Source organism: Labeo rohita, chromosome 5 (genome assembly GCF_022985175.1).
Source record: "Labeo rohita strain BAU-BD-2019 chromosome 5, IGBB_LRoh.1.0, whole genome shotgun sequence".
Lineage (NCBI taxonomy): Eukaryota > Metazoa > Chordata > Actinopteri > Cypriniformes > Cyprinidae > Labeo > Labeo rohita.
This window is the reverse complement of record NC_066873.1, coordinates 24,366,809-24,379,527: the sequence shown is the minus strand read 5'-3', so window position 1 is coordinate 24,379,527 and position 12,719 is coordinate 24,366,809. Positions and strand designations below refer to the sequence as shown.

The 12,719-nt window shown below is 35.4% G+C and overlaps 1 protein-coding gene across 1 annotated transcript in view; it reads right to left on the bottom strand.

Moving 5' to 3' along the window:
- The window catches only part of rxfp2l (relaxin family peptide receptor 2, like), a 44,258-nt gene that overhangs the window by 14,930 nt on the left and 16,609 nt on the right, over positions 1 to 12,719 (bottom strand). The window contains exons 4-13 of the mRNA XM_051109504.1: positions 11,707 to 11,812; positions 11,388 to 11,459; positions 8,430 to 8,501; positions 7,756 to 7,827; positions 7,274 to 7,345; positions 6,992 to 7,066; positions 5,088 to 5,159; positions 2,917 to 2,988; positions 1,676 to 1,747; positions 1,322 to 1,393 (exon numbers count right to left, since the gene is read on the bottom strand). Of these exons, the coding sequence (XP_050965461.1) occupies positions 1,322 to 1,393; positions 1,676 to 1,747; positions 2,917 to 2,988; positions 5,088 to 5,159; positions 6,992 to 7,066; positions 7,274 to 7,345; positions 7,756 to 7,827; positions 8,430 to 8,501; positions 11,388 to 11,459; positions 11,707 to 11,812 (757 nt within the window). The remainder of the gene's footprint in view (positions 1 to 1,321; positions 1,394 to 1,675; positions 1,748 to 2,916; positions 2,989 to 5,087; positions 5,160 to 6,991; positions 7,067 to 7,273; positions 7,346 to 7,755; positions 7,828 to 8,429; positions 8,502 to 11,387; positions 11,460 to 11,706; positions 11,813 to 12,719) is intronic.

Here is a 12,719-nt window from a genome sequence, read left to right as displayed (position 1 = left end):
ACATGGGTTTCCTGGATCTGTATCTCAAAATTCAACCTCAGACAGCATTACTATCAACCAAAAACTGACATTTAGGATTCTAGTTCAGGCACAGATTAAGTTTCTATTACTCTAAGAAAATCGTAAATATCTCAGTTGTTTATCCTAGTAAGTAATGAGAATAAATAAAAAGCAAATGACAACTTGTAGTCTCAGCCTCTGATTTTACGCGCACAGACTGTTGGCTCAACGTCTGATGCAAATGGCACACAAAATTAGAAACATTTCAGGAGTTTTAAAATCGTCATCAGATTGGTTGAAATACACTGGATTTTGTGTTCATTAACAAAAAAACAAAAACCTTGATGCCAAACCACCTCATTGGAGAAGAAAGCTGTCTTGTTTACAGCTGTGGCAATGAGCGCTAATCAGGACCAACTACACACTGGATTTTCAAAAGTATGTGAAATATGTAAAATTTGCAGCACTTTTTTAAAGAGTTTTGCATACCGGTCTGTTATTGTGGGGACATTTCCACACCCCTAAACGTTACGCACCACAAAACAAAATGTGATTGGTTGCTTTACCTGTCAGTCATATGGCCTCCTGGGCGGTCCTTGGCTATTCAAAGCCGCCAAGGTTCAGTCTGAAGGTCTCGCTATGCGAGACTAAATGTCGTGCTACTCTCTGCTGAGATCCTCAGTTTCAGAAGAGATCTCATTTATATTAAAGCTCTCTAATCTTACCTTATGTCAACAATTGTTTAATTTGGTTCTATTTGTAATTCACCTCAGGATTTTTAGGAGTCCCCTGATCCACTGAGCACTAAACATGCCTTCCGAGTAGGGCTATAATTGGCTGAAAGAAGTGAATTTTCTAGTAACAACATAAGATGTCGATCCAGGAATATGTCCTACTTCTGTAAATCACGTGGTGCAGGTCTACAGAGCTCAAACAGCAGAAGTGTGAAGACAACACTAAGCTGCTTCACTCCGAGATACTGTGTGCAAAATGCAGTGATCAGTGACAGAATCTGAAAGCTTGTTAAACCAGCTTTATTAAAACAGACACAATGAAACCCGTCATATAAGATTGAAATAATATGTTTGTAGCCATAATTAACTGCCTAATCAGAGTGTGTATAAAGAGCTCATTCACTGTGACTTTAGATATTTAATTATTCTCTGATTAACAGTCTGAGTTTGATCACAGGCCGAGACATGAAGACATGAAGCTCATGTAAATATGATGTAGATTTCTGTGTACATCCTGCACCCATGAATAAATCTCCCCTAATGCTCAACATCAATATAATAACTTAACCAATGTTTTGCTTACTCACAGTGACTGCAGATTCACCAAACTGTCAAATTGATTGTCGTATATATGTGCCAGGGGATTGTTGGAAATATTTCTGAAACAAACACACAGAGGCACACAAATAGTGAAATAGTTATTGGTAAAGTCCACACTTTGGGTCTGTGATTCATAAGGCCTGTCACTTCGTCTGAAGAGGCTTTCAGCCAATCAATGAATCACTGGGCAAATCAGGACAAATAGAAAATGAATAACACTGAAATATTGCACCACTGAGGGATCTCAATAAAAATATGGTTTAACTTTTAAGCTTGGAACAAGGATTTCTAAACAACACAATTTGCGACATAAATAATAAAGTGCAGAATGTGTCTCTCACAGCTGTTTGAGGTTCTGGAGATTCTGGAACAGAGATGGAGGCAGGTCTTTAATCTGGTTCATAGACACGTCTCTGTAAATCAAGTCAAAGCAAATTTAGCAGCTCATTTTTCAACTTAATCATTCATGAAATAAAGAAAACCAAAAAGAAGATCTTCAAATAGAAGCTCTGGTCCAACAGTTGTGCTTATCAGACTGAGATTGTTTAAGCAGGTGTTTCTCTTTTAGTCCTTTTCTCTCAGCAGTGATTTGTTAAAAATGATGGTTCACCCAAATGTGTTTTGAAACCTCTATGACTTTATTGCTTTTTTACTATTTAAAGGGGACATTGGATGCAAAATACATTTACTCCTAAACCTAAACAGTCACAATTATCAAGCCGTTTTGATTTTCTGCGCAGGATGATGTCATATTGCTCAGGCCCCACCCACGACCACTGACTGACTGTCATATACTAGCATGTTTACACCCTCAACAAAGTCTCAAAAGTAATGCAGGTGTTTTGTAGTTGGATGTAAAAGTGAACATAAGAGTCTCCTGACATCAGAGCCACTGAGGACGTAGTGGATTCGTTTTGTTTTTGATGGTAATGCGCCACCGAATACACAAAAATGCTTAAGAGAGGGGTGGGGTAAGTGGGGGCAGCAGCTCATTATCATTTAAAGAGATATGCACTGAAATGGCTCGCTGTGAACAAAGTATGTACAGTATGTTGCAGACATTTCATGAAGACTCTAAATAATCATACCAACTTGTGGCAACCGATGTCCCCTTTAACAAAAACACATGACCTGGGAAAACATGCTTCACAGATGAAACTTGTGCACAATATTTTAAGTCTTGAACAAAGAGCAAAACTTTACGTATTGACTCTAGCTCTTGGCCTCGAGCTTAGCTGTGAATATATACAAACTTCTTCCATTTTCTGCTTTTCATTTCTATATGCTTTTGTTGAATGAGAGACAGCCATGTAAACATTTTTCCTCCCTTTTTTGTGTTCCAGGGAAGGAAGAAAGAAAGAAAAAAACACGGGTTTGGAACGACATGAGGGTGAGTAAATAAGAACGAGAGACAGAATTTTCATTTGAAGGTGAACCTTTAAAAGGCTCATAAATACAATCTCTTTCTTTCTCTCCAGTGCACACAGTTTTATAAGCAATGAATTGAAAAAATGATGACAAAAAATGTAATCTAGGAACTCAGTTAAAACGAATGCCCCCATTTAGTTGTGCGTATACTCACAGGTCTATCAATCTGTGCATGTCTGCGAATGTTCCCTCCTCAATGGTGCTGATGCGGTTTCTCCTCAGTGCTCTAAACCAGAAAAAGACATATGTATAATGGCACGATTCGCCAAGGCCTTCAGTGCTGCAGAATGAAGTCATATACATCTATATGTAAATCAGCTCTGCCTCTATCCCTGGGTCTTAAGAGAGTCTGAAGATCACACTTAAGAACTATCCATCTGGTTCACGCTTCCAGGAACTATCGCAAACATTTTCCATAATGCTTGAGTACACAAGGACACACTGACAGTCCCAGATTAAGTCTGAAAAGCACCGGACGTATCAAAAGACAAGAAATATTTACATATTTGAAGAAATGTGGCCTGTCGTGATAACTGAAATAGCTTTAAATTGAAAGACAGAGTGACTGAACTGGATCAGATAACACAACAAACACACTGTCACTTCAGTCAATGTAAGATTCACTAACATACCATATGAGTAGAAGAGAGAATTCAGCCTCTTAGATGCTGGAATATTAAATTACACTTCAGTGAAATGTTGTATAAGCACTTTTGGGCCTGTGGCAAACACTCAGTAGTTTATGTGTCTGCTATAAGTCCAGCATACATGCATCAAAGCAGTGTTGCCAAGTCTGCGGTTTTCCTGCGGAATTGGGCTATTTTAACACTGTTGCCGCTGGTTGTTTTTCATGTCCGCGAGTTAAAGCGACCCCAATAATGTGATATTTAATTTTACCAGAGGAACTGCACCAAAAAACATGTATTTTACCCCTCAGAACCCCCCCTCAAAATGCTAGTTTTGGGCTAGTTTTGAGTGGCAGTTTCATTGTGTGGGTAGGTTTCATTGTGAAAAACCTGGCAACCCTGCATCAATTTAATTTACATAATAGCATTTTGGTTGGACATTAAGTTGTGGCAGTGAAGTTGAATGCTAGTGGCTATTTCCACTAAATGTAAATGGTGATAGATGCTGTTTACACCATTTAAAAATAACAGTATTTTCTGCTATTTATACTACTTATTGCAAATAGTAGCAAATATCTGCACCTCAGTATTGTAGTACATTATAAAACAGTATGCAATAATAATGTAGTGAGTGTAAAATCTGTAAATTATAATTTTTTATGATGGATCCTGCCTTATTGGGACAATAAAGCCCTCCCTACACCTACCCTAACCCTACCCAATACTTTATTTTCAACTATTCTCAATTATTCTCAATTATTTCCCAATGTGATGGGAAAAGAACGAGTTCACCAAAAGGTGGATTCGAACTCGGTTCGATTGTGTCAAAAAAGCATGTGTAAATGTCCGCTGAAGCTGTCGTTTGACAGCCGTCTTTTGTAATCTTGTCTAGCCCAAACACACGTTGGTGGGCGAAGTTAGTGTAAATAGCCTCTGCCAACAAGGCGGGCTATTTGCACTTAGTGTAAATAGACACTCCATCGAAGTTATTTCGGGAAACACAGTTAAGTAGCATTTTCACACTTTTTGCATAATCTTGACTGGACACACAAGTCATATTCTGTTTGCACACAGGTATTGCTTTGTTTTAATTTGTTATTATTATTATTTCATAGATTTTCATAGTTTAAAAAAAGTTGTGTTTGGGGTAAAACAGCCAAATACATAATTAAAAGGAATAAAAAAAAAAGCAAAAATAAATGATGAAATATTAAAATCAGTTAGTATTAATTAAAAACAACTTCTAGGACATAAAAGTGCCTGTAGTTGAAGAAACACCAAAATACATGGGAAGAGTGGGAGAGGAGCTGTCGTGATGCTGCAGGCTTTGTCCCTCAGGACAGACTGTCCTTCAAATGTCACTGACAGATCAAATCAAAGGCCTTACACCACTGCACCAGATATCTGTGATGCATATCAACATGTACATCTGAAACATGAGAAATTATTGTAATTTATTCACTTTCGATGTCTTTAATCTACTCAGGTCTTAAATTATTCAGCTCAACCTAAATCTGCGTTTATTTGTAAGTGTTTCCAGCCGAGCTGAGAGACTCAGAAGGAGCTGTAGTCCCACTTCTGTCCCCTTCTCCCACACTCGGCTGTGACAAATAAACAGTCTATAATATAAATACCCTGGATCCCATAACACTCACTGCGGTTTACATTTACCGTGTATGTGTGGATTGTGGATACTCACAGAACAGTAAGAGAGGAGCAGTTCTTAAAACTTGACGCCCAGAGAGATGAAATTCTATTCCCCTCCATTTCCCTGCAGAAACAAACACCTTCAGCTGATCACCGGAGCGTGTAGAGTAGATGATGTAAATACATTATTCTTTTTTAAATATAAAGATTTGCTTTGGAAAAAAGTAATCAAATTTTCATTCAATTAGAATACGAAAATAGAGTAACTCTCAGAACACAAAACGTACTCTGTTTATATTTACTGAAACAAAGCTGCAAAAGTAGCTTGTACTTCCAAAATTAACTGACCCACTTATTGCCCACATTTTACCACCAACAAAGTTGGAAAAGCCTGAAAAACTATTATATACTATTATTCCTAACATCAGAGGAACCAGTGATAAGAGTAACATTTAGGGATGTCTTTCAAACCTTCTGCTAATGCAGGCAGCGTGTCCACAAACAAATGATACCAAACCATTTCTCAGAACTTGCTTCAATTTTCCTGCCATTTTGATGTTATTCTTAACTAACTGGATGTTTTAATGGATGTATAAAGTCAGTTCCTCTCAAGTTCACCTAGATGCCTGAGCATTAAAGGGACGGTTCACCCAAAAATGAAAATTCTGTTATTAATAACTTACCTTCATGTCGTTCCAAACCCATAAGACCTTCGTTCATCCTTGTAATACAAATTAAGATATTTTTGATGAATTCTGAGAGCTTTTTGACCCTGCATAGACAGCAATGTAATTACCTTCCTTGCTGCCTTTCTGGGCCTTGAATGTGTCAGTTGTGTTGTCGTCTACGCACGGTCATAAAGCTCTCGGCTTTCATCGAAAACATCTTAATTTGTATTTCAAAGATAAACAAAGATCTTACAGGTTTAGAACGACATGAGGGTGAGTAATTTATGACAGAATTTTCATTTTTAGGAGAACTATCCCTAACAGTAACAGTACATACATTTTTGTAAACAGTATAACTTTCTGCATGCCATTAGGTTTGATATTTTCAGTTCAGCATGTGTCCAAATACTTCACAGATCTACCTTCTGAATATGTACAACAATTAAAATTCATTTCTAGAACAAAAATTTACAGATTATGTACTCACCCTTTTGTCATCCAAGATGTTCATGTCTTTCTTTCTTCAGTCATAAAGAAATTATGTTTTTTGAGGAAAACATTTCAGGATTCCTCTCCATTTAATGGACTTCTATGGTGCCCCTGAGTTTGAACTTCCAAAATGCAGTTTTAAGTGCAGCTTAAAAGGAATAAGGATCTTATCTAGCGGAAAGATTATTTTCTAAAAAAAAAAAAAAAAAAAAAAAAAAAAAGACAAATTATATATTTTTTAACCTCAAACGCTTGTCTTGTCTAGGTCTGCGTAAACTCTTGTTTTTTCTGGTTTGTTGAAAAACTCCTATCTCATTTTCTCCTCCAACTTCAAAATCGTCCTACATTGCTGCAGAAGTACCAACCCACTGTTTACAAAGTGAACATGCAAAGAAAGTTAAACGCCCTTTACAAAAAGAAAAAAAAAGAAAAAAAAAACAGCAATGTAGGGCAATTTTAAAGTTGGAGGAGAAAATGAGATAGTTTGAGCGTTTGAGGTTAAAAAGTATAGAATTTTTTTTTTTTTTTTTTCACAAGATAAGACCTCGGCTGGGATTGTTTACAGCTTTTTGAATCTGCATTTAAACTGCATTTTGGAAGTTCAAACCCGGGGCACCATAGAAGTCCATTATATGGAGAGGAATCCTGAAAAGGTTTTCCTCAAAAAAAAAAAACAAACAATTTCTTTATGACTGAAGAAAGACATGAACATCTTGGATGACAAGCAGGTGAGTACATTATCTGTAAATTTTTGTTCTGGAAGTGAACTGCTCCTTTAAGTATCTTGTTTATAACTTACAGCCAGTTGAGACGGGGCATCTCAAGGCAAATCGAAGTTTTAGGAAACTGTTCAACAGAGTTGTTTAACAAAGACCTGCAAAATACATAGATATACATTCTCACTGTTGAGTGATACAATACAGCCAACAGAGAAATTACTTTACAAAAAAATGAAAACCAGGCATTCACTTTTCTATTTATGCTGCTCTTTTAAAAAACAGCATATGCACAATAGCTTTGCACATACCATATTTCATCTATCACTTTTATCTGTCAAGATAAATTATAAGGTCACTCTTACAGGAAAAATAACGATTTCAGGCCTTCAAAAGACTTCTGACGCAGAGATGATATTTTGTTTTCATCCAGAATCCTACACACAGACAGACAAACATCAAATAATAAATATCCTTACCACAAAATGACAATATAATCAAGAAACTGAACCTGAGAACCATTTGAAAATAAGCATCAGTCTTTTGAGAAGGGCATGTTGAAGCTCATTGTTTTGTAATGAGAACAGGTCAGACTCATCCTAATCTGAGTGCTGACAGGGCTGAGATACATTTAAATGATTCTGCATTTCACTCTCACAGAGAATGAACACAATCCATCAATTATGTCTGATTGAAAAAGAAAAAAGAATGCAAGAAAGGGAAAGCGCCTAAGAAACAGACCAAAAAAAAAATCAAGAGAGAAATTGCAATTCCTGGCCCGAATCACACTTAACATCTAATTTTATCCACTATGTGAGTGTGTACGTGTCTGTGTTTTTCTACTTACAGCCACTCCAGACTGCTGAGGTCACTAAATATTCCTGCTTTCAGAGACACAATTCTATTCTGACTCAAAAAACTGCAAAAAAACAAGAGAGAGATGGAATGAGACAAAGAGAAAGAGAAGGCCACGTTAACAGAGGTCTGATGTTTAAATGGGTTCTGTTAAGAGTTATTACAAAGACCATCTGCTGTATGACCATCACTGCTGTTCTTCCTTTCTTTCTCTCTCTCTTTCCTCCTTCTAGATGTCTGATTAATGTAAGTATAATGTTGATTAGTTATGCATATATTGAAGCAGACCTCTGTAAGTAAGAGCCCAGGTATACATGGAAGGATAAACACACAACAGCATTAGGATGCATTAAAATTCATTCTTTGATCATGGATCTGTTCTGCCTGAATCAAGCCTAATCCACCATTCTCATTGTTACGTCCTTCTTCCCCTTCTTTTTCTTTTACATGGATGAATGGGTGGATGATGAAAGCCTCAGACTGACTGATAGAAAGAAACAGATGGGACGCTCGTAATTGCGTAGACAGATAGTCATTGATGTACAGTTACGTGATGATTTAAACAGGAGCTCAGGGAAGGATCAATGTCATTATTCGTGATGTGTCAGGGATATAAATGCGCGCAGTCACACACACAGTCAGTCCGTTCATTTACACATTACTCACAGTTTACGCAAAGAGATCAGTCCTGAAAACGCCCTCTTGGAGATTATTTCTATACTGTTACTTTCCAAATGTCTGTGGAGACAGAGAGAATATTCACAGCAGTTTGAGTTGTAGCTCAAGGTGCATGCTGTATTTTTCGCCTCATTAAAAAGTTTTACCCCTAAAGAAATGAATAGTCAATCGCAGCATCCTGCGGTCAAATATTTTTGTATAAAATTTTTGCATAATGTATAATTGGTTGCCCTGTGCCTGGTAACCAATTTAATAGGGTGCTAGTTTCATCATTGTTTTTGCACTCCAGGGTTTTTAACATAAAATTATTTCTGCTTCAGTCAATATTTCATTTATTTGTTTAACTGCTAAGTAATCAAATAATAAATGGTTTAAAATTTAAGTCAGACAGTCTTTATTGCCAGTAAACCCATTTGGTGTTAGAACAGTTCTTTTCTTTTATTAAAAGAAATAAATACTTTTATTCAGCAAGAATGTATTACATTGATTATAAGTGTCTCTAAAGATATTTATAATGTCACAAAAGATTTCTATTTCAAATAAATGTTTTTCTTTTGATCAAAAACTTTAAAAATAAATACATAAATTAATCTTGAGCACTAGCACCAAACTAGCATATTAGAAAGATTTGAAGAAATTTACTGCTGAAAGTACAAATAAATATATTTAAATAGAAAACAGTTATTTTAAATTGTAATAATTTTTCACATTACTGTTTTTGAGCAAATAAATGAATACCCCTAGTAAAAAAGTAATATATTTAAAATATATTTATTTTATACTAAGTATAGTTCAAATCTATTTACATATTTACTGACATATCTCTTGAGACTTTCTGATATAAAAACTATAATTAAATTTATTTGGAGTGCTACTTGTGCACAATGCACATTTCTTAATATTAAGCCTAAAATATATTTAAATTTAACTATTGATGAGAATTGTATGATATTTGAATATCATCGGTCTCTAAATGCAATATATTTAAAATCTACGTAAAGTATACTTGTAAAAGTTCGACTTTAGCACAGATATACCTCAGTATATCCTTAGTTGGACTTCAGCACAACTTCCACACAATTAAAGTGCATTAAGTACAAAATTAGTTGTTCCAATTTGGCAAACCTATACTATAACTATACCAGTTTAGTACGCTAAAAGTAAAATTGCAAGGTATTTTTATTAAGTATTAAATATGTAAATGTATTTGTAGTATACTTAGGACAGAATAAATGTATTTTTAATACACTTTAGTATATTTATTATTCACTAGGGACCTTAGTGAGCATACGAAGCTTTCAAAAACATTAAAAAAAATCTGTCCAACCTCAAACTTTTGAATGGTAGTAAACATCTACAAATCCTTCACTGGAAACACAAACTTCCCTTGAAATAGCATATATGTCATTAGATAAAAATCGTGAACTGACAGAACTACCTAGTGAAAAATAAATATATTTAATAAATATTTACAATACATTTATTTCATGCTAAGTATACTACAAATACATTTACATATTTATATGTACTTAACAAAAACACCCTGAAATTGTACTTTTAGTATAGTAAACTGGTATATTTAAAGTCTGCTAAATTGGAACAACTAAATTTGTAATTACTGCACTTTAAGTGTGCAGTATAAAGATACTGAAGTATATTTGATTGTGCTAAAGTGCAACTGTTGCAAGCATACTTTAGGTACACTTTAAATATTTTGAGACCAATATTATTTAAAGATCATACAATCCTCATCAATAGTCTGGTTCCAGTCACCCACAAATGTGCATTGTACACAAGTAGTACTCCAAATAAAGTTTAATTTTATATTAGTAAGTCTTGAGTGATATGTCAGTAAATATGTTAATGGACTTGAACTGTACTTAATATAAACTAAATGCATTTTAAATCTTTAATTTTTCTTACTAGGGGTGGCATGCAAATCAAAAGCAAAACATACAGTCTGCTATTAATTTGTTGTTGATGTGAAATCATTTAAACCTTTTAAAAAGACTTTTTGTTATTGTTTATTGACATCAAAGCATGAACCTATGATGATCATCTTTATCATGGAGTTTTCTAAGCAATGTCTGTCATTTATTATGATAAATTAATGGGATGTCTTGCTCTCTCTTTCTTCATCTGTCTAAGAATAAATGTTGTCTGGCTATACTGAGTGCTACACTGTTGAACTTTGATGGACAATAAAAATGTCATCCTGTCTGAACTCTACAAAGGACGCTGAGCTTTAAAACCTCCACTGCACTTAGTGACAAATAAGGAAGACATGGGGGTGAGATTTTTTTTTATTTTTTTATTTTTTGTCAGCAGAAAGAAAGGATGCAAGGGAAAAATGAGTCAGATTAGCTATTATGTCTATGCATGAAGCACTGACAAAAACAAACATAGTCATGTACATGGGAAGGGTCTAAAACTATTTTATTTCGACATCTAACAATGGCCATGAAACTATATTTGCATTTTCCCCCCCTATTACTGCTACATTAGGACTATTTAGATGTTTACATGTGCAGCTTAATATGCAAACTATAAGCATTGTGATTTCATTCCTAATATATTTGTTTTGGTTGGGTGGTTAATATGATGAATTTAAAGCCGCTATATTCTGCCATCAAATTCTGATGTAGATTTACTAAGGCAAATGTTGTTAGAGCACAGATGATTTCTGTTACAGCCCAACTGGTCAATTTCTTAGCTGGAGTGTTGTTTTGAACCCTTAATTAAGCACACATATTCTGAAAGCTGTCTGTTTGATATTTTAGAGAAAAGGAAAAACTAATCATTGCAAAGCTGTTGCTAATCATCATTTATAAATCATGACTTTAGCTCAAGGCAATGAGACTCAGACATTTAAAAAGCTTAAAAGAGATAACGGAGAGAGGGATTAGTGGAGGAGAAGATGAGAAGAAAGGATGAAGTGTCACTCACAGTCTCTCCAGGTGTCTGTAGCGGATGAACAGATCACGAGAGAGAGATTCGATCCTGTTGCTGTTCAGCTCTCTGAGGGCAGCGTGGGAGGAAAATAACAGTTATTACATTTGGAAAACAAATATAATGATTTCCATGTCAGTCCCTGATTGAAAAAGAAAAAAAAAGCTGAAATCAGCTTAAGGTGCTAGTGCTTTCCACTGGTTAGTCTGCTAGACTGACCCGTACCCAAAACCCCAATAAAACCAGCAACCCTGACAGTCAGAGTCTTGCTTTTATGTAGCGGAGGTGAAGGTCTCTCGCTCTTTGTTATACTTACAGTGCAGTTACATTAGAGGATACAACAGGTACATGGAGGAGGTTTTTGCCATTACAGTTCACCTTCCGACCCTCACAATGACATACATCTGGATAGACATCTAACACTGAAAGCAAACAGACAGAAACAGGCCATTAAAAATCCCACAGGAATATTGCTCAGAAAATAAATGCTGAATGGTACCATTTGCCAAGCAGGAATTTCAATATTAATAATGAATATGGTTCGCTAGGCAATTTCATTTCGTTTTAGATAAGGAGGGTAATGTGTACTTGTAAAGGTACTAAGTGTATAATTAGAATTCATTGACGGTGTGTGTGTCTCCCTGTGTGTGTTTATCTGGTATTACGAAGCAGGCTATAATGTTTTATCTCAGGGCGTGCTAATGAGTATTGACTTTATTCTTCAGAAATCATTTGATAAAGACAAAAAAGCATGAAAGAGACAGAGACAGAGACTGATTACCTTATGTCTTCCCAAATAGATAAACTCCTGGCATTAACATGACAAAACATGCTTTTGTAGACCCTCTCAAACCTCTTTTGCATTTCCCATAAATGTATAAAATCTGTGCTTTAGTTCTTTTCATGCCTTACTCAATCCATTTAAAAACAGCAGGGCCTCACAACCATGACCATCTGAAAGCTTTTGTTTCCTAGTTAAATAAATTGCTATGTTCCATGCCTGCACCAGCTAATTGCGTAAACAGTGTATATGGATGTTAAGCTAAAATCAGAGAGAGAGAGAGGGAGAGAGGGAGAGAGAGAGAAAATGAAAACAAAACAAAGAGAGAGAGACAAAGAGAGAATGATGTGAAAGTTAAATCCCCATTTACTGTGGAAAGTGTCCTGTCATCTTATCTAGTAAAACGATTGGTTATTTTCAAAAAAAAAAAAAAATAAAAAAATGTATATACTTTTTAACCTCAAATGCTCATCTTGTCTAGCTCTGCTCTGCGCCTGCATACTCTGTGTAATCCGGGTCAACAGAGTTAGGGTATGTCGAAAAACTCC